This window comes from Barbatula barbatula (assembly GCF_947034865.1).
Source record: "Barbatula barbatula genome assembly, chromosome: 19".
Lineage (NCBI taxonomy): Eukaryota > Metazoa > Chordata > Actinopteri > Cypriniformes > Nemacheilidae > Barbatula > Barbatula barbatula.
Window position 1 is genome coordinate 15237689 of NC_136782.1, and position 26570 is coordinate 15264258.

The following is a 26570-nucleotide window of genomic DNA, read 5'->3' on the forward strand; positions in this document are numbered from 1 at the left end:
CATGATATAAAGATGCAGACACGTGCTAACGTGAACAGTTAACAGCGTTTACAAAGGAATCCAGGCCATCATATTTAAAATAGATTTAGAATAGATCACAAGTTTTAACATCCCTTCTTAAAAGTTAAAGGTCCGGTGTATAAAAATGTGCAGAATCTAGTGGTGAGGTTGTGAATTGCCAGCTCACTCCACTCCTCCCTTTCGAAGCACTACGGTGGCTGACACAGGAATAAGATGTCGTCACGTTTTCACTTCTTTACCGAAGGAGGTATTTACGGCTAGTGTAGAAACAACATGGCAAATTCATAATGTAAGGTCTTCATACAACCCTTAGGACATAGGTATGTATATATTATTGAATTTCTGTCAATAGATCCACCAAAAACATACACACAGCAACTTTTAATTGCATTAGATATATTCAATCACACTTCAGGCTTTTGACCAACAGGTTGACATTATTTTGGATTGACAAATTAACACAAGAGCTCCACGGCAATGATACTCCTTAACATAACATGTTGGATACAAATACAGTTGGCTGACCAACTATTATTCATTTAAAAATATATTTTAAACTTTTCTTATTTATGTATTAAAATACAATTATTACACACAAAGGCATGCTACAAAATATACAAAAACTGGTACAAAATACTCTTTTTAGGAACAAACAATGAATAATGTTCTTTAGTTTTTAGTTGGACTAACATGAGCACACAACACTCTAATGCCCCCTAGTGACATTTTTGTCAATGTGCCTAGTGTCAATGTGATTATCTTTGATAGTCATGTCGAGATCTTTGGTAACAAATCTGTTTAATATTTTCACTGTGGGTGGTTCGCGGCCAGGTGGTTCAAGATGAACAGAGGATCTCTGTTTCCTCGCCATTTTCATGCTCATCTGGATTAAGAATTTCCCATGTGGAGCTGGATGTCGGGTGACTGGAAGCCTGGGAACCAGAAGTTTTGATAATACTGGGCCGCGTTAGAAAGCCAAACCTGAGGGGTTAAGACAGGATCAGGATTTAAAAAATCACTGGTACAGAGGGAAAAGAGTTAAGAGCGTTGGTGTTTCTACTAAGACTAAAAGATATGAATGAAAAATAATGTTGATATTTTGATGTATTTCAAAATATATTTAGATATATATTTACCATAAAATGGCAATGATTGACCGTTATCTGAAACAGTTTGAATACGTATATGGAAATGAAAATCTTATTTAAAGTGAAGTTTAAATTAGGGACCACAAAAAAAAATCTGTCTTAAAGGTCTACTGTATAAAGGTTTGCGCCATGTAGTGGTGAGGTGGCGAACTGCAACCAACGGCTAACTCCACCACTCCCTTTCAAAGCACTACAGCGTCTGACACAGGACTTAGATGGAGTCATGATTTTCGTTTCTTTGCCGACGGAGATAACGTATTTACGCAAAACCATCTGCAGAGCAGTTTGTCCGTTTAAGGCTACTGTAAAATGACCATTGGACCTTTAACACTTTCATACTTTAAAATCCAGTGTTTTAGAATGCACCAAATGTTTAAAGTGCATTACAATCACTGCTATATTAATAATGTTGCTTCATTTGACATAACCAGTAAATTCATCAAAACCATACGGTATGTTAGTATATAGTGCAGCTCTGTGTACTGTTGCATCACAGGTATTGAAACTGAACTCACAGGTTTCTGATGCGTGATTCTTGGGGCCTGTTGTCTGTGCTGCCATTATCTTCATGTTCCTCTCCGCTCCTCTCAAACAGAGGACCATCCATTTCATCACTGTAAAACACCAATAGGTGCTCAAAACAATGATCACATCTACAGTAACGTAACACTGCAGGATGCTTACTTACGTGCTGCATTCGCTAACAGGTATGCCAAGCATTTTGGCTTTGATGATAGTTCTCTGTTTCTTAATGGCAGAGCGCACAGCATCAAGTAAAAATCCTGGACATCTCTCATCATTCAATATTTCCCTGAGGAACAGAGACGTGTTCAAACGGAGTTGTTGTGACAGGAAATGATAGAATGTATGGTATAGGTTTGGTCTATCTCACCTTTGGTAATACGCAAGCTCCTCTTTCACTAGAAAGAGATTGGCCTTCAACTCGTTCCTCTCAAAAAGCATGTCCCGTACTTCCTGCTTGGTAAAACACGGCCGATTTGGATCCTTCAGGTCAATGATCATCTTATCTGTAGGGTCAATGGCTGAACTATTCTGAAAGAGGCAAATGTGGAATTATATGAGGGTGAGTCAAGCGCCATAAATAACTGAAACAGATCTTTTTCAAAAGTGATCGATAATATTACATATGATATGCATATGAACTATTCCACAAATATTACTATTTTTTCACAAATGATGATATTAATATAATTGCGAGTGCCTCCAATACCAACCAAAATAACTTATTTACATTCTATCTGGGTTTTTTAAGGTAAATGGCACTAGACAGTGATGTAAAATAAAATATGTTCTGATGTGTGATATAATTAAACATGCCTAAATGTTTCTAGGCTAAAAGCTGTGTACACACATCCTTTTCTACTACTCTGCGGGCAAACATGACCTATATTTGCACCACCCAGCCAAACCAAGTGGAAATAAGGTCTCATGCTACAATACCATCAAGCTTTAAGGAAGTAGTACACAAACACATACAAAAAACACAATACCAAAAACAAACCCGATGCCAGACGGCAAGCTGGTTAGTTAGACTTACAAATAAGCAATCTACACAGAGGAAGCAAATGGCTAACCGTGTTAGCTGGAGTATGCATGCTGGCTTTCTCGAGCTGTGATGTCAGGCGTTCGATCTCCTTCTGTTTCTCGCACAGGTCAGCCTCTGCGTCAGCTCTCCTCTCCACTGCAGTCTTTACCTGAGCCTCTATGATGTTTTGCTTGTGCCTGAGCTCTGCGTTTATCTTCATTAACCTGTCCTGCTGTTCCTGGAGCTGGAGAACAAGACAAGCTCAATGCCAATCTAAACTGCAAAAAACATTAAGACTAGTGTTCAGGTCTGACCAGTTTCATAACAGTCCAAACCACACTCCCTTAGGCGCAATGCAATTCATGAGTAACACATTGTTGGCTGCGACCGCATTGATGGGACATCTACTTTCCGTTTTGATAGTTTATTTTGTGTCAGCGAAAGTGACACGCTGTTGACACTGTTTCATTTCAACAAGACAGCCTTGATGTTGCATAAAGCTAAATAAACAAACAGGTCTACTAGAGAGAGACATTTTATATATAGGGGTCTGATTTTTAATAGATAGGAGGTTAAGACTCTCAGCGCATTTGAAATGTAAAGACAGATTCATACCGCTTCAACCTCATTGGACATGCTGGAAATCTCCTGAACTTTCGCTCGTAACTCATCGCGTTGCTTATCCACCACTTCCTTCAGCTTCAGCATCACCTCTCGCTCCTGCCGTTGAGTGCGGTCTGGAAAAGAGATGGAGAAAAATGCATAGACACTGTTTTAAAGACAGACAAAGTTTAATAAGTCACACAAGGAAAGCTTGAGACTGTAAGTTACCTTGATATTAAAATTGGGTGTAATCGACTGTATACCCAGCAAACACAGAACGTTCCTGCAACGTTCATTTTTGGCTCCCTTAAGAGTACTTGTAAAACCAAAAAATAACGTTATAAGAACATTCTTTTCAGGTTTTATTTTCAGCAACCAGAACAAACGTTCCCAAAACAGGATGTTCTTTACTTAACTAAAAAAATGATACAGAACATTCTCTGACGGTTATTTCTGCAACCAGAAAATAACATTTCAACAATGTTCCATGGTGGTTTTAAAAAATGACCTAAAAATGATCAAAGTTTGACAAGAATGTTTTGTGAAATAGTGAAAATAGTAAACAGTAAAAAACGCTCCCCAAATGTTCTAGAAACCAAAAGTTGTTAGCCTGGTGTATAAAACAATATTACACAGTAGGAATCATATCTCAGATTTTAAAGTTCCAAAGATGATCCAGCTGCCCACAAAACTGTAATGAACATCAACAAAAACGCTGCTTGTTGGGTTTTACACAATTTTACACATTTTTATGAGAAATAAATAGACAATGTTGTTGAGGCCATATCTAAATTGTTCTAAAGTTATACTTGCTTTTTACCTTCTTTTGAGTGTGTGCATTGTAAGCGGCCCAGAAGCTCCTGGTTCTCTTCCTTCAGCAGTTGCACCTGTGCCTGCAACCCATCTACAGTCCCTTTCAGTTTCTGCTCTTTCTGATGCCAGTCCTAACACCACAACAGTTAACAAATCACATGGACTTCCGGTTAATAAATCACACAACAACAGTAAAACCTAACACCAAATACCCACGCAATACTATAAATAGCCAACGTGCTTTTTTTTTTACTTAGGCCTTTTGTACAGATGGTACACGATTGTTCCCTAAATAAATTAATGGCAGGCAGACCGGAAGTGACCCCTATATTTCCCAGTGCAACTAGTCGTTATCCTCACCTACGACAAATGAACGTCGTCTCACAGAAAAACAATACAATACCAATAACGTAATCTTCGCTTATTTTAAAAGTCAGCTACAGTCGTTTATAGTAACGTTAGACTACTTATGTTACAATATATGCATTTCTTTACATACCCTTGATAAAAATGTCGCGCTTATGTGCGTCACTATGCGCTACGCTTTTCGTGTTTAAAGAAACGTTACACACCGACCAAGCGACCATGTTTTCGTGCTCTTACCCGACTGTCAGGGGTGATGTTCGTCTCGTCGCAATCCTTAACATGTCGTTTCTTCTGCTGTAACTGTAGCGACTCAAAGGCTTTCAATAATTCCTCCTCTTTGCATTTTTGAGCTTGATTTATCGCCGCGAAACTTTCCAGAAGCTCCAACACTTTCACTATTCGAGACACCAGACACTCCACGCTAGCTTTGCCGTAGCTATCTATAAGCTTCTCCACTTCCCATCCCACTACCTTAGCGATCTCATATACGTCGTCCACCGTCAAAGACGAGAACGATTTCTCGAAAGACCGATTCGTGCGAATAGTGTCATTTTGGTTTTGATCGACGGCTGTTCCGCAAGTCTCCATGTTGCACGTGAACTCGCGTTCAAAAACGACAATCGAAAGTCAGTCAGATGTTTAAATTCAATCTAAACGCGGTTTTTCCGTTTCTTATAGGATACAAGCGTGTATTCTCGACGAAAGGTTGTTTTGTAAGGCCGCGCAGACCAGACATAACTTTAGCCTTTGTTAAGACGCTTCGGTAAACAGCAGCGAATTATAAAGCTGGATGTTCATCCGATGTTAAGCTTTGCGTGTCCTGACTTGATCGGCAGTCTACACCCACAGCACCCAAAACCCGAATAAATCTTGTCAGGGTAGGTTTGCATAGCGTTCCTTTTCAATAAATGGGTAAACAGAGGTGCATGTTTGCATTGGCCGTCGTCTCCTTTTCTGACCCACGCAAACCGAGAGAGCTCAGTGAAGAGGAACACATGCAGATTGAACATTGCTGCGAGGGATTGTCCTTCCCATAATTCTTACATTTTATAACACATTCATAAGTTATGAAACCAACCTAAATGACGACCGCAACCTTACATTCTTATAAAAGTTGTAACCTTTATTATAACCCACACTACAGTGTACATAACAGATGCACAACATAGCCACAGGGTACAGACAAATGACTCAAGATTTATAAAACACGGTACAAATAATCAAGAAAAAGGGATCAGATATTTTAAGGTGAGAATTAATAATTCAAACTCACATTTTACAGACAGAAACCAGCACAAAATATGCTTTCAGCTTTGTGAATTATCAATCCAATGGCTGTATTTTTAAAGCAAAAAACAAAGGCTGACATGCTCCGGATTTTTAGCGGTTTACAAAACTCTAAAATGTATCTAAACTTAATGAAAATAGAGTTCAAAGGCATTGCTTTAGACTGTTGGGTTCTTGTTCTATATATAGTCTCAGTCTGTGGAATTATGCATACATGTCTTCACGGTCAGCATTGTAGATTTCACCCTCCTGCAGCGAAGCAAAGTTAAGGAAGTGAGATGGTCGGTGGACCTCATGGTAGAACTCTTTCGGGTTAGCCAACTGTAGATCATACTTCATATTGGGATCGTGGCGAACGCCTGTAATAATGGCGGAGGGTTAGAAAAACACACTGGACTACATTTATTTCCAAATTTCACAATAATTTAAAGGAAGGCTGTGCTTACCCATGAAGTTGTAGTTCCAGGAACACTGGCCAGGCACCATGAAGAATCCCAGGAAACGATCGGATAAGAGCATCTGGACTCTCTCGTAATGAGATGGGAGGTAACCCTTGGGATTATTACCCTTATCTGTATTTTGTCTGCCCCACTCATATCCACTAGGAGTCAACTTGTAGGCCGTCAGAGTGCAGGAACCTGGTGTAAAACTAGACAAGCAATCAAGTTTTAATATGTGAATCAACAAACACAAAGAAATTTGTTACGGTCTGTTTTTGTACCTGCAAGTAATAATGATGGTCTTCTCGCCATCCCAGGATGGGTTGTCAGCCATGACCTTTGCATGGGTGGTGACGTCCTGAGGGGAGAGCTGGGGCGATTCATTGGGTTGGGTGTGGACCCATCCAAGGGGCTCCATTTCCTAAGAAAGCAACAAAAGTGATTAGCTGGGACAATGGAGATATCTAGACATTTACATTTAGCGGAACGCTTTTATCCAAAGCAACTTACAAATGAGGTAAACAATGGAAGCAATTCTACAGCAGAGACCCTGGGATTGTGTATTAACGGGGGAGTATCAGTTTGTTGAATACTGACCTTCAAGTACTCATGTTGTGGCAGCTGGTTAGGGAGGTGAACGGTCTGATGTGTACCCCATTGTGGCACCATCACTATGCAGCGAATCTCCTTCACTTGAGGGTTATCTGGAGGGCTGGTTCCATACAGATACCCTGCAATCTAAAGTGTTAACAAGAGAGGTTAAAGTCACCATGCAATCAAACAGGAAAAAGTGTTGCAGCGATTATTTATCCATGCAGTTTTCTTTTTTATTCATCTGCACTTGTAATCTTTAGTCAAAAACGTTTAGCTCCTCTCCCCCTCTTAACAAAAACTTCCTCACATGACGTCAGCAATAAAAAAAAAAAAAGAGTTAGGAAAATACTGACTGACATTTTTAGCCCTCCACTCCAGGCCCAACTTACAAGAAACACAAGGGGAAAATAAACCCTCACCCTACAGTTTTCTGAATTTCAGAAGCTGTTTCATTTGGATACACGATAAGGAAAAGGCGATCGCAGCTTACGTTTCATGGTGACTTTAAATTCTGGCACAAGGGATAAAACTAAATGCATAATTCAGAAACATTTTTAAAAGGAAGTCTGACCTGAGCACGCAGATCTGAGATACAAATGAACTTCTTCAGAACATTCTTAGGCAGGATGTAAGTGTAGCCCGTCTCTTTGATGTCATCTGATGACACGTAGATATGGTTGGTACGTAAGTGCAAGTTGGCAGCAGAGATAGCCCTGTGGGAGATCAGAAAACAAGTTAACAAAAGCCAAATAAAGATACGAGCTACATATTCTACGTGATGATCCCAAAAAGCCAACCGTACCTAACTCTCCATTCAGTTTTGGAGGAGAAGGTCTGCGTCTCATAGTTGCTGGTGGTGGAGGTGATGATCTCATCTCCGTGTTTGTTGACTGTGCGAGTCTGTGTGGCTGTTAGCTGAGACTGTTCCTTGGTCTGCTTCTCAATCTCAGCTATCTGCTGCCTTTGCTGGGATGGAGCTGAAATCTCCATACCCAGGATGATATCTCTGATCTCAGACTGAGTCAAAGATGCCACGTTTACACTGTGCAGAAAACGGAATTATTTAATAACAGGAACCCTTCACACGTTTATGAAGCCATATTAATGTACACTCAAAGTCAGAACCTACTTGTTCTTCTTGCCATAGTCAGCTAGGATGAGATCTTTGAGCTGCACTTCAACCTTGATCCATTCTTCATCAGTCAGAGTGGGCCAGATGTGATGAGGCTCTGTGATTGTGGTCTTGTCAGGCTTCAGGATAACTTTGGCACGGTCGTTGTTCACATGAAGTGCTCTCAGAATTAAGATCAGACGAGAGAAAGCCTACAAAATGAAAGATACTAGTTTAAAACTTTATAGTAATGGCCCTTACACGCATCTTAATGTTTAAATGTGATTATGGGGTAAAATAATAGCAAAAGAGCTGCATTTACAGTGTAGGAGGAGATGGTCTTGAGCCAGTCGTCATACAGATTGAACAGAACCATCTGAGGCTCGGTGGCTTTCAGAATGAGGTCCCCAAACTTCTCCACCTTCAGACAGGCCTGGAAAGGCAGCTGAAGCTCAGAACCCTTGATAACAATATTGGGGAAATCCAGCAAGTGCACCTGAAGAAAAAGAATAACGGAAAACATACAAATTACCACATCACGAGTGCATGTATAACATAACTATACAAAAAGTATAGCACGGTTTGCTAAAGTAACAGTATTAAAGGCATTTCTAACCTCAAGTGGATCCAACATTCCCTTCCTTGTTACAATGATCTGCTTGGGCTGCTCTTCAACAGGCAGCGATCGGATAAGAGCAGCCACTTCTTCAGCAGTCTTCCATTTAGCCAGCTATTAAAAACACAACACAAGCCAAGTCAAGTTTATATATATATAGCGCTTTTTACAATGTTGAAATGTTTCAAAGCTTCTTCACATGAAAATGAAACCACAAGAGGAAAATTAGTGTAATGAGTCCAAACAGAGAGCACCATCCTAATTAATGCAATTTATACAAGTTAAACTTATATCAGCAGTCTCCCGGTAAGCAAGCCAACATGGCAACAGGGCAAGAAACCAAAGCTTCAATGATTAATAAACCTGGGTGAAAGTTCTCTTCGGACGCATTACAGTTGCCGTCAGTGACTTGAGTATAAAGTAAATGTTTACGATAAACAGGGAGAGCATATCAGTATTGATTTTTTGAATTTAGATTTGTTAAAAAAATTAAAATGCTCAACTCAGGGAAACCAAAAAACATGTATTTGACAAATAACTGCAAGGTGGGGGAAAATACAAGACAGATGTCCAGACCAACCTGTCCAAGACGCTTTTGACCTGCCCAAACAGATGTGTGGATAATCTTCAGGAAAAGCTGTCCAGTTCTGGGGTTGAAGATGAAAATGGCTCCATTGATCGGTTTCGTGGTCAAGTTGCCTTCAAATGTCTAAAAAAAGAAATTAACCTTTATAAATATCAATCTAGAATAGACACACAACCATATCAACGGACATCTTGATGCTGCATTCACTTGCCTTGTGGATGGTGACTCTGTACACATTGGTGTCATCCACAAACCAGATGATCTGGTTGGAGAAGAGCTCTCCATAGTTCTGCGAGGACAAGTAAGGCTCAGTGGGCTCTGAAGAGTAAAGTTGCAGACCCTTGCGGATACGCTCTCTCAGCACATACAGAGCTGGATTGGCCTTCATTATCTTCGCCATGGCCTGTTGGATCAGAGGTTTGCCTCCAGGGAACCAATTTCCATAGGCACTGCCATGAGAGAGACACAACAAGTCAAATACAGTAATGTAAATAAAGGTGTACTCTCATCCATGATCATGTGATCTTTAATGTACTGAAGAACACTAGTCACAACCTCATAAAACACTGACCTGTGCAGATTGTATGCCAGATCTAAGGCAATCAGGACACCAGTGGGTGATGGGTAAATACTCATGTTGTCCGTGGTGTAATCCAGAAACTTGGCCCTGGCATATCTCTCAATGTCATGGGAGTCATAATCACCCCATCTGAGCTGAATGTCAATCCAGTACTTCTGTGTGGTGGTGCTGTCCATAACATCCCTATGGGAAAGAACAAGAAGCCATTTATCATACCGTATGAAACGATTTAGATATATCTTCAATAGGATACATCATAAGATTTGATCTAGTATATAAACTCTTAGATTCCAAGTTACTTTCATATATTCTTTTTGACATACTTTGAGTCTGCAAGAAGTGAAGGACGAGAGACGTTCCACTTGTAGGAGGCAAACAATAGAATGTCAGCACAGGAGGAATTCATCTTGTATGACTTCCTGGGATGGATGGTCTCTTTCTGGACCGTCTCGATTTCCAGAGCATCCAGCTCTTGGTCAAACACCTGCATACAGCAAACAGAAGCTTATTGACGGCACAACAGTTTAGCCTTACATGTGAAACAATAGTAACACTATTTTTGGTTAAACAAAAATGGTTGACAATTCTACTTTTAAAGCTGGACATATCCATACCTGACAGAGATCCATGACAACGCTCTCGTGAATCTTCTGCCACAAGTGAGCTCTGAAGATCTGGATCAGAGAGATCTTGAGGGTTGGAATTTTACCATGCATGAAGATTCCAGTGAGGTCCAGCTGCACTTGGAAACCCACGTATACCTTAAGAGAGACAAATAAAATAGTGAGTACTAGGAAAGACTTATTCGTTGACTAAACCCAAATGCACCAGGCAGACATACATTAGCTCTGTTGATTGTAGGAGACCACCACAAAGTGAATCGTCTGTTAGGAATCTGGTTCAGACCAGATCTCTGAGCATTGGTGAGTTTCTTCCATTTCATGGACTCCTCAAAACCACTGGCCTTCTCCCTAAAGAAGATTGAAACATGGATTAAGGAAAATAAAAAGCTCATTCAGACTGGACCTTTTTTGATAAAGGTTTAATTGATAAGACTACTAGAGATGTAACCTTACATAGTACACAAGAGATTGAAATGTTTACCAGAAAAGACCCTCCCAGGTGGGAAAATAGGTTCCCTTGAACAGAGTGTGCTCCAGAATGCCCTCCACTCCTCCAAGTGCTTGAATCATATCTGTGCGATAGTTGTTCAGATTCCACAGTTTTCCGTCATGCCGTTGGTGAGTCCACCAGAAAGGATTTTGCTTCAGCACCTGAACAAAACACACAAAAAATTGAGACAACATACAGATATATCAGAAAAGTTTCTAGCATTGCTTTAACATCCGAAGATGGATTTCCATGCAGGAAAGTCCATTACCTGGTACTGCTTGAAGTCTGTTCTGACTCTCCAACCCTTGTCATAGGCCAGCGTGTGCCTGTCTTTCTGGAAGAGGGTGTTAATACGAGGAATACCTCTGTCCCAAGAGTCCTCCAGATCCTCTAGAGTCAAACGTCTGGATAATATAAAATACTAATTCATAAGGCTATACGCACATCGCACAAACAATCAGTTTTTGTGTTTGGTTGTGAGGACAGTACCTGTTTTGAGCAATGGCCTCTTGACGCTTGAGTGCGTATTCGGCCCAAACTCTTTGGGAGTCAATGAACTCGCTTTCCCATGGCTGGATGTATCTGTACAGATTAGGAATCAACTGATCTTCTTCATGACTCATACCAGAGCGGAAATGAGTGATGCCCACGTCAGTCTGTTTGGACCATCTAAGTGAACACAGAACAACTTTAATGCACATTCCAAATTCCGTTAATTCAATTTTTAACTTCATTTTGATAATGCTAAATTGAAAGTAAAACCAGTTGCGCACCTCAGATCAGACTGTGGAATCAGTACATGTCCCATTGAAAGCATTCCCAGTCCTCCCAACTCTTTAGGGGTGTAAAACACCACAGGAGGGAAACGACTGGGCATTTTGGAGTTCAACCCAATCTTGATACGAGTTTGGATTTTGTTCTCGCACTTCACCAAAAGGTCCAGAAGCTCCTGGGTGTTGACCACAGCTTCACGGAAGTAGGTCATTAGACCAATCAGAGCAGTGTTCCACTTATTCACAATCTAAGAAGAGAGATGTTATGTAAAGCCATGCGCAAAATAGGGTACACAGGTTATAGGACGGTAATGTGACAATCTCATACAAATCTTTATTGGAACATTTAACTAAATGAATAAAATTTCTTGTATGTCTGACGTGTTTAGAAATTAAGGTTTTACTTTTGTGAAAGTTGTGGACCCAGAGGCCATCAGAATTTGTCGAACTCTGTTGTGGAACCTCTGCATCGACTCATCATCCACACGCAGGAAACATTGCGCTGTCCTCTCTTTTGTTACCTAAAACCAACACAGAAACAGTTATCCATAACTCATTTAGAAAAATGTTACCACCGTCTCAAGGATCTAATCCTATTTACCTCATTCTGCAAATTCCAGACACCATCTTTGTGTGTGAACTCCTCGTAGCTCGTGCGGCACTTTGGCAAGATGCGACACTCAAAGCCACACATGTTGAAAAGCAGGTTAGGGTTGTCCTTGCTGTAAACTGACACAAAGCTGTTCTCCCACTGAACTGTGGTCACAGAACGGGGAAGGCGATTCTTGATGTCCCAGAACACAGCACGGCCCCTGAGAGATGTAAAGGAGGTGTGAGTCAATGACATTTTAGGTTCATATTGTAACGTTTTAAAACAAAACAAATGTCTAAAGTGCTTACAAATTCACATCATGTTTCATCAGCCTCATTCTAGCATCTCGAGGCCAGCATTTCTTATTGTTGTAGCCCACAATGTTTTCATTGTTGGGGTCTGGATGCTCAGTTAGGTACCTCTGGATCAAATCTCTTGCCTCATCAGCAGAGAACCTGAGTTTAAGGAAACCAAAAGATAAAAAAAAACTAGTACAGTCTTGAAAACAAATGTTTCAACAAAGACATAGCAGACCATCTTAGCATGCATTTCTGACCTGAAAAATATGTGAATACGATCTATGTATCTGCAGTAAAGGCGAATTGGATGGGCACTCTCTGTGACCGTGTCCTGGAAGCTGAGGAAATCATTGGGCATCTGTGGAGGTCCAGCCATCTCACTGGCTCTGTGCAGACCCAGCACCAGCAAGTCCATGACAAGCCCATAGTACTGCACGATGAAAGAGGCAAATTGCAGCCCGCGGATGATACCGTAAGAGTTGGTGTGATTCATGTCCTGTAAAGACAAAGAGCAGCAGGCTAAATACAACAGATCAGTAAAAAGTTTTAAATAAACAAGACCAACCATAAAATAAATGTTTTCAAGAAATTACGCGTAGAGAAAGCAGACCTTATAATTGATGACAACATTGTTTTTGGCTGTCATGTAATCAGCAATGTTGTGATCCACAATGAGACGCAGAAGCCTGTTCAGCAGCGTCAAGTCAATCTTCTCGTACATCTTCTCATAGCGAGACTCCAACATGACATTACACTCTCCTTCTGTTGTCTCCCACACATCCTGCAAGTTGTTGATGCCTGGAAGAAACAATTAAAATCATGTTTAAGCAAATTCTAAGCATGTATAAGTAAACCAGCCATAGCAATACCCCACCAATCTGTGCTGAATCTTTATAATGTAAACCACTAGAAAGCAGTGTAGTCTTTACTCACCTTGGCACCATTTGTATACTAGTAGTGGAGGAGGCTCTGTGTCAGCTGGTTTGATCCATGGTGGGAAAAGTCTGCGCTTGTCGGCTTCATACCACAGGTACTGATCCAAGTATGCATCAGTGATCTTCTCCAGAGGTTCAACGTCATAAACCGGTACAAGGTGACTATAAAGGTCCATGAACTCAATACCCACCTAGAAAAAAAGGCCTCATTTTAGATGCGAGCTGGAACCAGCAACAGACTAAGAGGGCACTTGTCTGTATATAAAGTGCACTGCGAAAGTTGCATGTGTGCTAACCTCTTTGAAGGCTCTCTGAGTGAGTAAGTGACGTTTGATTCTGGACAAAGCCTCGTGAGGGTTGTCGTAGGCCTGCTCGATCAGACCCAACTCCTCACGCTGTGACTGGTTCAGCCTAGACTTTACACTAAATTGAGAAACAAAGCAAAGTCAGCAATGGAACATCAAACTGTTGTATAGCCACTGAAATAGGTGTGGGCAATCGGATCTTAAATCGAGATCCATCTTGAAGCTGTCCTCAATCCACTTTTTAATGGAATCGCAAGGATCGTGATCTGGTCTGTTGTCTAAAAGAAGAGGTGTGTTAGACAACATTCAGCGCTGCACAGACCCATTGGCGTATGACATTGAAGCAACCTGAGAGCAAGGAGCTCGGTATGCTTGCAAAACTGTATTGCATGCGCAAGACCATTTTGAAAGTGCTTTAGATAGGGCGGCTTGTTTGTGTGTGACGTTAAACGATGGCACACCGCTAATTTACATAGTTTTAGTCTATTTTGAGATGGAAACTTTCCCCTAGTTCATATAGCCTATATCTAGAGCCCTGTGATGTCTGATGTAGAATCCTACTATTTAAATATGTCAGCTGCCGGTTCTGTGTATGAGGGAATGTGTTGCAGTTTACATGCTTCACGTGTGACGCTTATGGAACAAAATAAAACACAGGTTAACCTAAACGCTCGAATAAGGAAATACTGTAGTGTTCTATAGTATTTGATATAGCAAATTGTGGTATTCTTGTTGTAAATTGATGAACTATAGTAATTCAACTTTAATATTTAATATAGTAAGATTCAAACACACTTTATTATAGGAAGTTTACTGCAGTTTACTATAGGCCTAGTAAATACTATAGTATAGGCTACTAGAGTATTTTTATGTGGACAAATATATCACTATTTTATAGTAAAGAATGGACAACACAGAAAATAAAAATGGGTGAACTAAAAATGATATGGCCCTAATCTATCCATTGTATATAACATTAATGTCCTTTGTTGTTAACCAGTCTTAATGTGTTTTTTTTAAGATGATAACAGACATTTTATACTTGTGCTACCTGTACAACTGTTTTGCCTGTGCTAGAAAACCTTAAACCTCTGTAGCACCATTGCTATGGGCAAAAAACAATGTACAACCCTGTATTTAAATTCAGATCGAGATTCTTTGTTATGAAGATTGTGATATGCTTTTTTGGGAAGATCGCCCAGCCCTCCACTTTACTGATCACACTGATACACAGATGGCCTGACCTGTAAGCTTCTTTAAGTCTCTCCAGAGCCAGGATGAGCAGCTTAGTGTCGTGTTTATACGAGAGAGGAGGAAAGGGGATTGGAGAGAACCGCCGACTCTCCAGCCAGTGCACTGTGGTGGTGTAGATGGCCACGGCCTCCTCAGCTGTGATGTAGGGACCATCCTACAAGACAAAGAGGACAACAACTTTTCTATATCTTTTTACAGAAACATTAACCTCATTAACCTATTTAACACAACTTGAAGCATAATGAACTTATGTTCATTAAGAAAAGTACCTTTAGGTAGTTATGTTGCCTCTCTTGCTCTGCCTTGAGGTAGAGTCGAGTGAGACGTCCCAAGTTCTTCTTGCACACAGTCTTATCCACAGTGGCTCCTCGCCTGATTCGCTCACGGTTGTAGTGAGCAGTGTTGGTCCACCAGTCAGCTTTGGCCTTCACGTAGCGGAGGATCATGTTCTCGATAGGGGTTGGAAGTCCTGGAACCTGAAATGAGAAATAATTTTGGTTAATGTTATTTGTTTTCCTTCTCTAGTCAATATTGTGTGTCATTGTTAAATGTGAATAATTTTACATACCTTCCAAGGGATGTTGGCCTTCCAGCACCTCCACGACTCACTGAGATGCTGCAGGATGGTCCTGGCTTTGTTCTGTTTGATGCCCTCAGGCATCATGTCGAGGATGTCGTGCATCACGGCAGCTCTCAACTCCAAGTCAAAGTGAGACTCAACACGCTGTTTGGTTACGGTCTTGGCAACACCCTTGGAATGTCGACCTGAGTGACCAGATATAAATTATTTCTTGACATATTTGACATGCTACTAAATCTTTCTAAACTAAAACATTTTGCATAATTTTTACCCTCAAATTGCCTGGCCAGGAGGTTGCCAAGCCACCTCTCCAGAAGAGGGGTGATGCCTCTCATGAAGAACAGCCAGACTCTCCATCCTGGAGCCCAGAAGCCACATCCTGGACCTTTCCCAACTGGTCCCTATAAACACAAAAAGCCACCTTAGATACAAGATATAGCACCAATTCTAACACAGAAATGCACTATGGTTATTCACTATTCAGTGTGACACGTGTGAAAATATGGGAGGTTACTCACTGTGTTGAAGCGGTAGTAGACCAGATGCTTCAAATCTTTGCACATTCTGATCTGTCTCATCAGCTTGTACTTGTAGCGGTACATGCCGGTCAGCTGACCCACATGGGCGAAAATGTACTGTAGCCCATCAGACAACTGCATTAAAATTTAATGACAGGGGGTTTTAGGAATGGAACCTTAAGACTTCCTCATAGGTTAAACAGAATTTGTACTGTACTCATTACACAAATATTATACCTGAAAAGCATCGACGTTGCCAAGTCTGTACTGCACATGGCTGTCCACAACAAGCTTGCTCAAACGAAGAACTTCACGGCACAAATGGAACGCATTTCCGAATCTGGATTTCTTACGTTCCTTTGTTGTGAGGGTCTTGACAGGCTTTAAGTTGAAGTTGTAGTCCAAGTGCAGGTAGTTCAGGTTCTTTCTGTGAATCAGCAGGTTCAGCATGTTGTAGCCCTGCCGACACACCTGGAGGCCAACCTCTACCCAATCTAGCTTTGTAGACTGGAAGAATTTGGTGGCCTTGAAAGAACGGAACAGGTATCTACGAAAAAATTATCACACATCCATTGTTAGAGTCAATGTATAAAGCTACAAACCTAAAACAAGTAATATATCCCATTGCTAACCTCTTTTTCTGTGCCTTAGGGGGTCTGTGTTTCAAAGCATTAAGCACATAGTACTTCAGAAGCTTCTGGTAGGACACGCGCACCTTCACAGGCTGGCCTGCAGGGCAGTGTTCGCGATACCTGAAGACATAAAAACACCTCTAGACATTACAGACTTATTGTTCAGTCTGCTAAACTAAAAGAACGCTCACAAAGATTACATAGCTAAATGTGGTGCATATATATATATAACACCAACCAGTTTTTGATGAGAGGAACATCAATGGCTCGTCTGGTTCTTCCTGATCTAAGATTAAACGGACGAGGCGCCCAAAGCAATGCAATGCCATTAGCTGTGTTGTCAGTGTAGAGGGGCGTCTCCTTCAAGAATGGCTCAAGATACTCAGGTAGCTCAAACTCCTCATCGTCATCTGGCAATGGCTCTTGGCTCTGCACATTAGCAACTCAATTGGCATGGTTGGAAAGATGGACATTATGAATAGTCACTATGTCTTATACTTACTTTGACAGAGTGTCTGTGAGAGATGGGGTTGATCAAAGGGTCAAAGTAGAATGCAGGCAGATCAGGATCCTCCGTTTTGATGAACACAACATTGGGTGTGTGATACCTACGAAGTACAAATCAATAGATTGGCACAAGGAGCAACTCAACTGAATGAAAATGAGCTGAGGATGAAAACGTTAAATACCACGTGAGGTGCACATGATGTGGCAGGTTGTTGTACAGGTAAGGGAATGCAATTTTGTACTCTGTCCTGATTGGCTGCCTGATGATGATCTTGTTGATGTCATTGAATTCATTCCAATCTTCATCCCTGTAACCAGATGACATGTTAAACCTCTGGAGTACATAAAATAACATAGTTAGGTTACAAAATGAACAGACAATACATACTGGAGGTTAATGTCTCTGACAAGGGGCTCAAATTTGGGTCCACCAGGAATGGCCATGTTTAGAGCTTTTGAGGTGAAAAAAGCTTTCAAGTCAAACAAGTAGAAGTAGTTGTCATCCACCAAATCTGTCATCAGCTGATTGGCCAAGCGGTACAGAGTGGACATCATTGGCAAGGTGAACTGCCAGCGTCTGTATGTGGTCCCATTCACGTATCTGGGAAAGGAGAACGTAAATCATGAGCAAAGGGAGGAATAGGGAACATACTTTTATACTTGTATCCCAAAACTCACTTGTTAGAATCATTAAGGGGTTTATGCTCATATAACCAGTCTGCAACAGAAGAGTCCTCCTCTGGGTCCAGCTCCATCTGGATTGCTTCTAGAGGCTCAACATCCAGAATGTTGTCTGCATAGTCCAACGGAGGTTCTTCATCATCGAATGGAGGGAAACGCATCCGTTTGAAGTGCCGCCTGTCTCTCTTCTCTCTACGCATCATGATCCACATTGACCTGGTGAAAAAAATTTAAGTCCCTGGTATAAAAATCAGAAGGTATTCAACAGAATACATTATTAAAAGTTAGAGGATTTGGCAATCACCTACCCCCACTGAGCAATGTAAACTGGCTCTATAATCCATGGGATTTCATTTACAAAGGAAATGGCGCCTGTAATGTGGTAAAGGACAGGAACATCTCTGATTTGCTCCCATGGCATGGGCATGTTCTCCAGCAGTTTGAGCACAGCATGGGGCATATATTTCAGGGCACTGCAAAAGAACCGATACAAACAAATGTTAATGGAACCTAAAAGAAAGCAATAAACGCAGTTGCTGAGGACAAATAAAGCCTGTACAATGTGATTGTAAAAGTAGGGTTACTTACCCAAGGTAGACCCTCTTGTCATGACGAAATTTCCTGTTGGTCATGTCACCATGATCCCTGATGATTTTGCGAACGTGCTCAGGTGGCATGTCCTCTTTCTGGGTGTCCACAAAGCCAAATTTCCTCTTCTCTGAGTAGCGCTTTGCCTGCAGCTGCTGCCATTTCCGGGCTACACGAGAAAGGCATGGTCAAACAACCAACTTTCGCTTTAATTGTATACAGTGTCTATCACTTCGTTGCATTTTGCTTCATCACTCACCTTTCTCTTGCAGTTTCTCCTCTGTCATATAATCTGGTATTGGAGCAGCAGCAGGAGGTGGTGGAGGAACACCTGGAGGCATTGTTCCAGGAACACCTCTGTATGGGAACGCAGCTGCCATTGCAGCGTCTACTGAAAAAGCAAAATAAGACGTGCAAAAAAAATAAGAGGTCAAAGGGCAAATCATGTTGTATTGTAAACGGCCTTAACGTGCAAATAACAACGCGGTGCCCTTTTCAGACAAAAGCACAAAAAAACTAGGTAAATATAAATAAGCAGCAAAAACTGCATCAATGGCTACGAAATAGACTCTTGTTCAGCATCTGTACAAACTTAGACACAAACTACAACAAATCGCTTAACTTGCCCATGGCGCCTGAAAGATTTCCCTTTTGCAAGTCTACATTTTTTTCACAAGTGATGACCATAAACTTTCCAACTTTCAACACCGTTAAAATAATATTTCGAAAATTAATAATAATAACAAGCACGCTGTGTGCTTTAACTGTGTACCTTTTAATGATGTAACAAAGCATGAATTAGCCTAGCCTAGCCTAGCTTGCCTTAGCCTACGTTACACCACAAGATAACATGACTTGCAAACCAAAATTTGTATAAATAAAACTGTGACTTATAAACCTAGTAAATGATAACACCAATCTATTGTGTAGAGCAAAATACCTTTGTTAGTTAAAAACAGTATCAATCCAGTGAATGAGGTTCTCTGCTGAGTATGATCTGCGGATTCGTGCGGAATGGCGCACAAGTAAACGACAGTGCACGTTGTGCGTAGACTCCTTCGATTCTCAGATGCGTTTTACGTATCTTTACGATTCAGACCTAGAGGAAGTGATGTGTCGTTACGTAAATGAACGAACGAAAATGCGTAGTGGAAGTTCCCGGATATAACCCCGGAAATGAAAACGTTTATTTTTTTAAAGTCTTAATGTTTAAAAAAAATAGCAAGCTAAATTAATATGATTAATAAATCACAATTTAATAGAAAACACATTAAGAGCTGTGTTGAAATGTAAGATGTAAGAAAAAAAAATTCTGTTCAATTTGCGATTTTTTTCATGATGTCTACCATAGATATAAATAACAACAAACTAACAAAAATACTTTTATTTAATAATAATTTATTGAAAAACGTATTAAGAGCTGATATAAAAGTTGCTTATGATGTAAGAAATCGATTAAAAAATTATAATGCACAAAGATTATTAACATTATACATTTTCAGTGCTTCTACAAATTACACACTAGACAAAATATCCCGGCCAGAAGGTGGTGCTGTGGACAGGAGAACAAGTTTTCAACGTTAAAGGGACAATTCAACCTAAATTGAAAATTCTGTCATCATCATTTACTTACTCGGGTTGTTCCAAATCTGTATAAACTTATTTGTTCTGCTGAACACAAAGAAAGATATTTGGAAGAATGTCAGTAACCAAACAGATCTCATCCCCCATTTACTGTTATAGTACGGAAAATAAATACTGTGGGAGTATAATAGGAAATGAGATCTGTTTGGTAGGATAGTATTATAATAAATGCAACAATAAAACTTGGATACAGGATACAGTTATACGGAGTACAGAGACAGAGGAAGGATGTCTCTGAATAACTGATGCTTCCTCTTTTTCGTTCGCTGCCATTTGAGATATGTGTAAGACAGCTATTCTAAATGTCCTCTTAGATAACTATGTTGGTAGTTTACCATGTCAAAAAAGCCAATGATTTATCCAATCACATTTGTTCTGTCTTTTACCCAGTCACCTAACGCAAAACCCAAGGTCTCAGCATTCCACGATTTCCCTCTCTTACAAACAGGATACTGTTACTCCATTCATCACAGTTTTACAGTCTGTCATCAGATAAAATCTTCATGGATCAGTTTAGTTAAGGTTCTCAGTAAATTATGTAATATGCTGCTTTTGCTGCCAAATTTAGACCATATTGTGCAATGGGATGCCAAGGCCAATTTATCCTGTTGATGCCCAGAAATCATTAAGGTCTGAGCTAAGGTCAGCTAACGTCACAGGTGAGGGGGTGTGTCTGTTTCATTTCCTCTTCAACAAGAAGTATTGTACAGGCACATTTAGCATTGACAATCATATTTCTGGCAATAATCTATTCAAATGAATAGCACTGGTGAAGTAAATGAGCATAAAACATAAAAAATCCCAAAATGTCTTGAGTCCAATTTTTGTCTTCACTCTAAAGTATATTGTACTTACCCTTACTAATGTGTGTGTGTGTGCCTCTTGTATTGGGCCTTAAGGGAGTGTTAAGGTCGACGGGTTCACACATTGGCATCATCAAAATTCAAAGATTTTTTTTATAGCATTACAACATGTATCAAAAACATGTGTCGGCATCTAGTGTGCGCAGGGGAAATGAAGTGGGTTCCTCCGGTGTTTATCCCGGGAATGTCGAAGACAGGATGCAGAACCATAGAGGAAACCCTGACGGCAAACTCTCAGTGCTTAGAGAAGCCCAGCGGCAGGGAACATCAATTATTGCACATGTCTGGCTGTGGAAAGAAACCTGTACGTCCCTTACATCTATAACAACTTGTATTTGCTCAATCTTTCTTTTGCTGTCACAATTTAAATATTGTTATTTATTAATCCTGTTTCATGGATGCTCATGAATCCTTTCTCATGCATCCCACAGAGCAGAAGCAGGGTTGAGACTTTCCTCATCCACAGTCGCTGCGAGTAAGAAAAGACACGCAGAACTCGAAGAGACACTGGGACACACACAGGCAACATGATGGAGCTGAAGATCCAGCTGATACCTACTGGGGAAATCATATTTCCTCCGGGGAAAAATGGAGACGTTTGCTGTCAAGGCTGCACCAAGGTAAGAAGATACACAGTTTTTAGTGTCTACATTTTCGGTTGCTAATTGTGATAGCTTTTAACTTATTTTGTGCTTTAAACATGCAGAAGATTTGCATGTCCTTAAACTGAGGTTCATGAGAATGTACCATGTTGTGAGCAACATTCTGATTGTCACCACATGCTTGTTTATAATAAAAACAACCTGAGTATAATGAGAATCCATGATGTTTACAGTAAAATAACCTGTTGGATGAATATCAAACTACCATTCTGTACTGGGATGGTGTCGCAGTGAATAATAAAAACCACAAAACAATCAGAGGTAATGGCATATACCGAAATCTAAATGATACATTTACAAAAAGTTGAGTTAGTTGCTATCATTAATTTATTCAAATTCGCTGAATAGGACTAGGTGTTATAATCCTTCTATTTCAGCACAGTTGAATTGCCCAATAGGACATTTCTCACGCCTTTTGCATGTCAGAGGGAGCAGTCAAGAATATGAATAGAGGAGGTCTGAGGTTTCACTTGGTTCGTCGGGTGGGCATCCCCTCTGTTGGGGGATAAATAATTATAGAAATACATACAGTGTTTATTTATTTATTTGCAGTATTTCTGTATTGATTTTTTTCTTCCATAATAATGACTTTTAAAAAAAACGTTAAATGTGAAAATGTAGTATTCATTTTTATTAGTAGTTCAATGCTTTATTGTAAAGTATATACACATATATATATATATATATATATATATATATATACAAAAAGGGAAAGGTTGGCTGACTTCCAGTGTCACACCCGTTTAAGTAAACTACTGTGTGCTTTGTGTTGTGTTCTTATTTAATTTAAAAGCAGTTCTCTATTATTTGTTTGCTGTTTTATCTTTACAACTTCATGGGTCATGTCCATTGAATCAACAGTTTTACTGTCTGCTTAAGAACTACTTGAGTTTACTCTCCATTTAATAGTGGATTGAATGGAATGCTATGAGGAAATGACACCGACATTCCGGAACAGCATACTTTTCCTGACTTTCTGCCAAGGTCACATCACCCTTAGCGAGTGTATGTGGATTTGAGGGAATGCATAAGGGAATAAGAAAGAGATATGAGGGAAAAAAGCGTAATACTATTCTTAAATCACTGATAAAGACAGGAACAATAGCTGTAATGCCATTTCCACCCAACCGGGGACAGGAGACATAGACACACCCTTTATTGCAGTCTGTCTTTCCAGCTTTGCCTTGTCAACAGGATACAACCTTTCCCCCCTGTTCAGCTGGTCGGCAAAAATGTGATTGTGCTTTACGCTGGTCCGGAGTTTCTAAGCACGAGCACGAGAGAAGAATCGATTACACCCCCCTCCGGCTACAGTACCGCACTGCACACACGAGGTCACCTTCACATTGATAGAATTTAGTTTAGACAAGGCAGTCTTCACATGGTATGTTTGACAGAGTATTTGTGTATTGTAAAAAGGGAGTCGTTCTGAATAATTTGCAGTATTCATATGCTTTATATCACAAACAATTGACAGCCTTAAAAGCCTTAATAAAATTCAAATCAAGTAAAAACCAGCTGTAGACCTAAAATAGATTCAGCAATGACTCAAGCATTTGCATGTCAATTCACTGCTGTACATTCATTCATCCTGAAGCTATTATCTGGTAAGGGTAAAGTGCAGTACCCGACTACTGTCGATAGAGGGCGAGATAACCCCTGCGTGCCTTTGTTACGCCTACTTTGCTCTATTTCAAAATCCAAAAGGCATGGTTTTACACCTTCGTTAAAAGTGACACAAAGTTAGACAACAATCCCACACATACTCATGCAAGCAATAGCAATAGCAATATAATTTGTTCTAAATAAGCCCTATACTCCATATGTGAGAAAGGTCAGCCACGCAAACAATTATTTTACAAAGTACATATCTTTCCTTCTAAAATGGCTACTTCATTTTCCAAAAACGTCACACGGCGTCACATTTTCAATGCGTGAAGAAAACGTTCAAGACATACATTTTATTTGATCAGTCGTGGGGATTGGTCGGGAACTTCCTGGTACAATATCGTTCGTGCGAGTGAGTGAGCGAGCGAGCGAGAGAGAAGGAGGGAGGGAGGTAATATTTCTAACATTTGCCTCAACCTATTACTCAGTGTATCATGGCACATATGACCATACACTAGAGCAAGACCGGCAAACGCGACAATTTAAGGCCGATTCTTGTTAAATGAGTTAGCGATCGGACGCCTAGACTTCAGCGGTGTATTCTGGTCGTTGAGTTTCAGAAACGAGAGAAAGGTCCAGATTACAGCTCAACGGCGGAAAGTTTGTTTAAATGGCTTTTTCCCTGCATTGAATGCAACATTACAGTAAGAATCTACGCGTGGACATATTGCAGGATTTGCAGTCGCTTTTTTAAATCAAGGTAAGTGTTTGTCGCCGCGTCATTCATTCCGTTTTAGAATAAAAGCACATGTCAGTTTACCCTTTATGACGTATGACCTTAAAATCCACACGTGTGTTGTTAGTGTCAGCGTGCTGACTTTCTGTACGCGCTTCTATAAAAAATAGTTTCCTTCGAGTTATTCGTGGGTTGTGTGAATTTGTGTCTCAAAGCCCAGTGAGATCGCTATCCCAACAGCATTTCTGGGGCATGGCAGCTCTGGGCTTTACCGCACCATGTCATGTACATTTACCAAACGTAAAGTTCTTGACACGCTTACCATTCAATGATATAACTACCCGTGACAGCTTCATCTCTTCATTCAAATGCACGGTGGCTATGTAAACAAACCCTCTTCCAGCTCCATTTGTTTGGAAGTCATCTGAGTGACTTCAGGCCACATGTTTTTCCAGTTCGCTCAAAGAGAGTGGCAGGGGGAGTTGAAGGAGACCATCTGTCATTCCCAACTAACCTCCCTCGATCCCATCATAATAGAGGTTCTACCATGCTTTCTTGTGCAATTCAGAAAATGTGTTAGTTTTGCTGTACTAGGTCAGGGGTGCAAGTTAAACTATGTTGCTTTCACCAGTGTGTGGTTGAGCTGAATTGGTGACATCTTAAGGTTGTTGACTTGTGTCCTCAAAGGTACTTGTGAGACGTGTTGTGTCTCATGTGAGGCAAAATGATGAAGATATGCTTGTCAAATTAAATGGACTGCTGTCAGGGGGAAGCTGCTCATTTGTTTAAGTGTAATACTGAGTTGTGGTGTAAGTACAATAATTTACAACACTTAGGCCTCCAGTTGAGTAGGCTTCTATTGAAGGCGGATCTCTTGGTGAATTATTGCTATAAACAGTCAAGCTTCCAGTGGCTTGGGTTTCAAGAACTATAGGAAAACAATGTGCTTTACATATAAACGCATGGGTTGAATAGTTTACTTTACAAAGTGTTGTTAAAGATATCGTTTACCCAAAAATGAGAATTCGGTCATTTACTCGCCCTTGTCAATTCAAACCTGTATGACTTTCTTCTGCAGAACGCAAAATAAGGTATTTTGAAGAATGTGGGAAACCGAACAACAGCGGTTCCCATTCACTTCTATTGGATGGATACAAAACCCATACCAAGTCAATGGGTACTGCCATTATTCGGCTACCAATTCTTCAAAATTCCTTCTTTTGTGTTCGGCAGGAGAAAGAAAGTCATGCACATTTGAAATGACAAGAAAGTTAGGAAATGATGACAGAATCTTTTTGGGCCATCTGTCCCTTTAAATTTAGAAGAAGGCTTATACTGGGTTAAAGGGAAATACTTTGGGGCACAGCTTCATAAAGAGTATATTTTAAGAGCTACAGAAATCTGTTTTTTGGTTAAAGACATTTTATACGTGAGTTATTTTCCAGCCGTCTCAACTTTCTGCTCAGTTTTATGGGTCAGCCACGTACAGTAAGCGCGCGTAGTTTTCCATCCAGCAAGGAGACGTACTTAGCGTCAGACAAAATCACTTTTGCTGTATCGACTGCAGCGAGTTCTTGTTTAGGCTGTTTCATTATCGTCCGATCACTCCGTGTTCTTCATGCGTTTATGGTGGCGAGGATGAGATATGAGATTGCTGCCGAATATTTGGTTCAGGGTGGGAGGGCTGGTGACATTCGTGGCTGTGTAATTTGTGCGTTTGTGTGCACCAGCCCTTCCCTTATTGCTGGTCTGTCAACCAGACAGCTGTCAGCGTGTCCGTGAGATCTCAAAAGGGGATACACCTGTGTGTGTGAGACCCAGAACAGGAAGTTCTCAGGACTAACCAACCGTGGGTCTCTATACACTCTCTTAGACTTGACTTTTAAATATGGCAAAAACATTGCATTATTTGGTGACACCATTTGATGTTGACATTAAATATTAAGTCTCAACAAGTGTATAAAAGCACTACATAATTCTGCGGTGTTGAATGTTTGCATAAAGAGGAACAAAGGAGATCCGTGGAGTTCAGAAGTGCTGTGAACCATGATATTTGCTTACAGTATGAACAGTAAACTTCGTCTTTCGTCTTGTTTTAGTTTGAGAACGGGAGGTTGGGGGACACAAAGAGACCCTGAGAATGTGGACTTGTGTGTGGTGTGTCAATGTCTTTCTGCCCTGTGGTGAGTCATGAGCTCATTGAAGGATATGCAGTTTTTCTTAATTTAGCTGTGGCTTTTCCACTTCAGTTTTCCCATCGAGGTCCCTGCCCTAGAAAAAACTGCAAGAATGATGACTTTTATCTGCAGCTCTACAGTTTCTTGTTCATCCCTTATTAATAATATGATTGTAATATCACATAATAACAAATTCCTGTAGCTCAGTGGTAAGAGCCTAAATGTACATGTAAATGTACCATAGAAGTTTGATATGTACACAGTACTTGAGGTTATTCAAAGTACTGCCATGGTGCTTGTTCCTTGTAGCCATTAGTACATTGCTACAGGTATTACCATGAAGGAGACAGAAATTATGACTTTTACTGTAAAAGAAGTGAACAATTAAAACT

The 26570-nt window shown here is 40.4% G+C and overlaps 3 protein-coding genes across 4 annotated transcripts in view; 1 reads left to right on the plus strand and 2 right to left on the minus strand.

Moving 5' to 3' along the window:
• Positions 1-368: 368 nt before the first annotated feature.
• On the minus strand, positions 369-5470 carry rilp (Rab interacting lysosomal protein). Its single transcript, XM_079482159.1, has 8 exons — positions 4735-5470; positions 4139-4262; positions 3331-3452; positions 2765-2959; positions 2062-2222; positions 1858-1980; positions 1685-1783; positions 369-1002 (listed from the first exon to the last, which is right to left on the minus strand). Exons 1-8 carry the CDS (start codon positions 5083-5085, stop codon positions 858-860), a joined length of 1320 nt encoding a protein of 439 aa, XP_079338285.1. The 5' UTR covers positions 5086-5470; the 3' UTR covers positions 369-857.
• A 129-nt stretch (positions 5471-5599) lies between these two features.
• prpf8 (pre-mRNA processing factor 8) lies at positions 5600-19589 on the minus strand. Its single transcript, XM_079482160.1, has 42 exons — positions 19429-19589; positions 18748-18879; positions 18489-18657; positions 18209-18373; positions 17898-18116; positions 17608-17820; positions 17402-17527; positions 17215-17320; positions 16951-17141; positions 16713-16832; positions 16318-16627; positions 16081-16215; positions 15834-15963; positions 15551-15747; positions 15252-15458; positions 14973-15136; positions 13720-13846; positions 13422-13614; positions 13099-13286; positions 12746-12984; positions 12498-12644; positions 12199-12409; positions 12002-12118; positions 11598-11845; positions 11314-11493; positions 11093-11228; positions 10816-10985; positions 10553-10682; positions 10326-10472; positions 10035-10195; positions 9703-9894; positions 9343-9580; positions 9126-9254; positions 8546-8659; positions 8252-8425; positions 7948-8141; positions 7621-7860; positions 7390-7531; positions 6822-6962; positions 6506-6645; positions 6231-6433; positions 5600-6143 (listed from the first exon to the last, which is right to left on the minus strand). The coding sequence occupies exons 2-42, from the start codon at positions 18866-18868 to the stop codon at positions 5989-5991; spliced, it is 7029 nt and encodes a 2342-aa protein (XP_079338286.1). The 5' UTR covers positions 18869-18879; positions 19429-19589; the 3' UTR covers positions 5600-5988.
• A 1642-nt stretch (positions 19590-21231) lies between these two features.
• Positions 21232-26570, plus strand: part of myo1cb (myosin Ic, paralog b) — a 34414-nt gene continuing 29075 nt past the window's right edge. The window contains exons 1-2 of one of the 2 annotated variants that reach the window (XM_079482121.1): positions 21232-21299; positions 21427-21615. In XM_079482121.1, the coding sequence (XP_079338247.1) occupies positions 21523-21615 (93 nt within the window). In that variant the 5' untranslated portion in view covers positions 21232-21299; positions 21427-21522. Of the gene's footprint in view, positions 21300-21426; positions 21616-23552; positions 24026-26570 lie in introns of those variants that run through there. The other variant, XM_079482123.1, reaches the window with a different exon arrangement.

Coding starts and splice junctions, on each gene's coding strand:
- rilp (XM_079482159.1), bottom strand. CDS start 5,085: ATGGAGACTTGCGGAACAGCCGTCGATCAAAACCAAAATGACACTATT. Junction 3,453..4,138: donor ATGCACACACTCAAAAGAAG/GTAAAAAGCAAG, acceptor TCTCTTTTCCAG/ACCGCACTCAACGGCAGGAG. Junction 1,784..1,857: donor CCTGTTAGCGAATGCAGCAC/GTAAGTAAGCAT, acceptor GGTGTTTTACAG/TGATGAAATGGATGGTCCTC.
- prpf8 (XM_079482160.1), bottom strand. CDS start 18,868: ATGGCAGCTGCGTTCCCATACAGAGGTGTTCCTGGAACAATGCCTCCA. Junction 15,137..15,251: donor GGCAACATAACTACCTAAAG/GTACTTTTCTTA, acceptor TTTGTCTTGTAG/GATGGTCCCTACATCACAGC. Junction 13,287..13,421: donor AGTATACAAATGGTGCCAAG/GTGAGTAAAGAC, acceptor TGTTTCTTCCAG/GCATCAACAACTTGCAGGAT.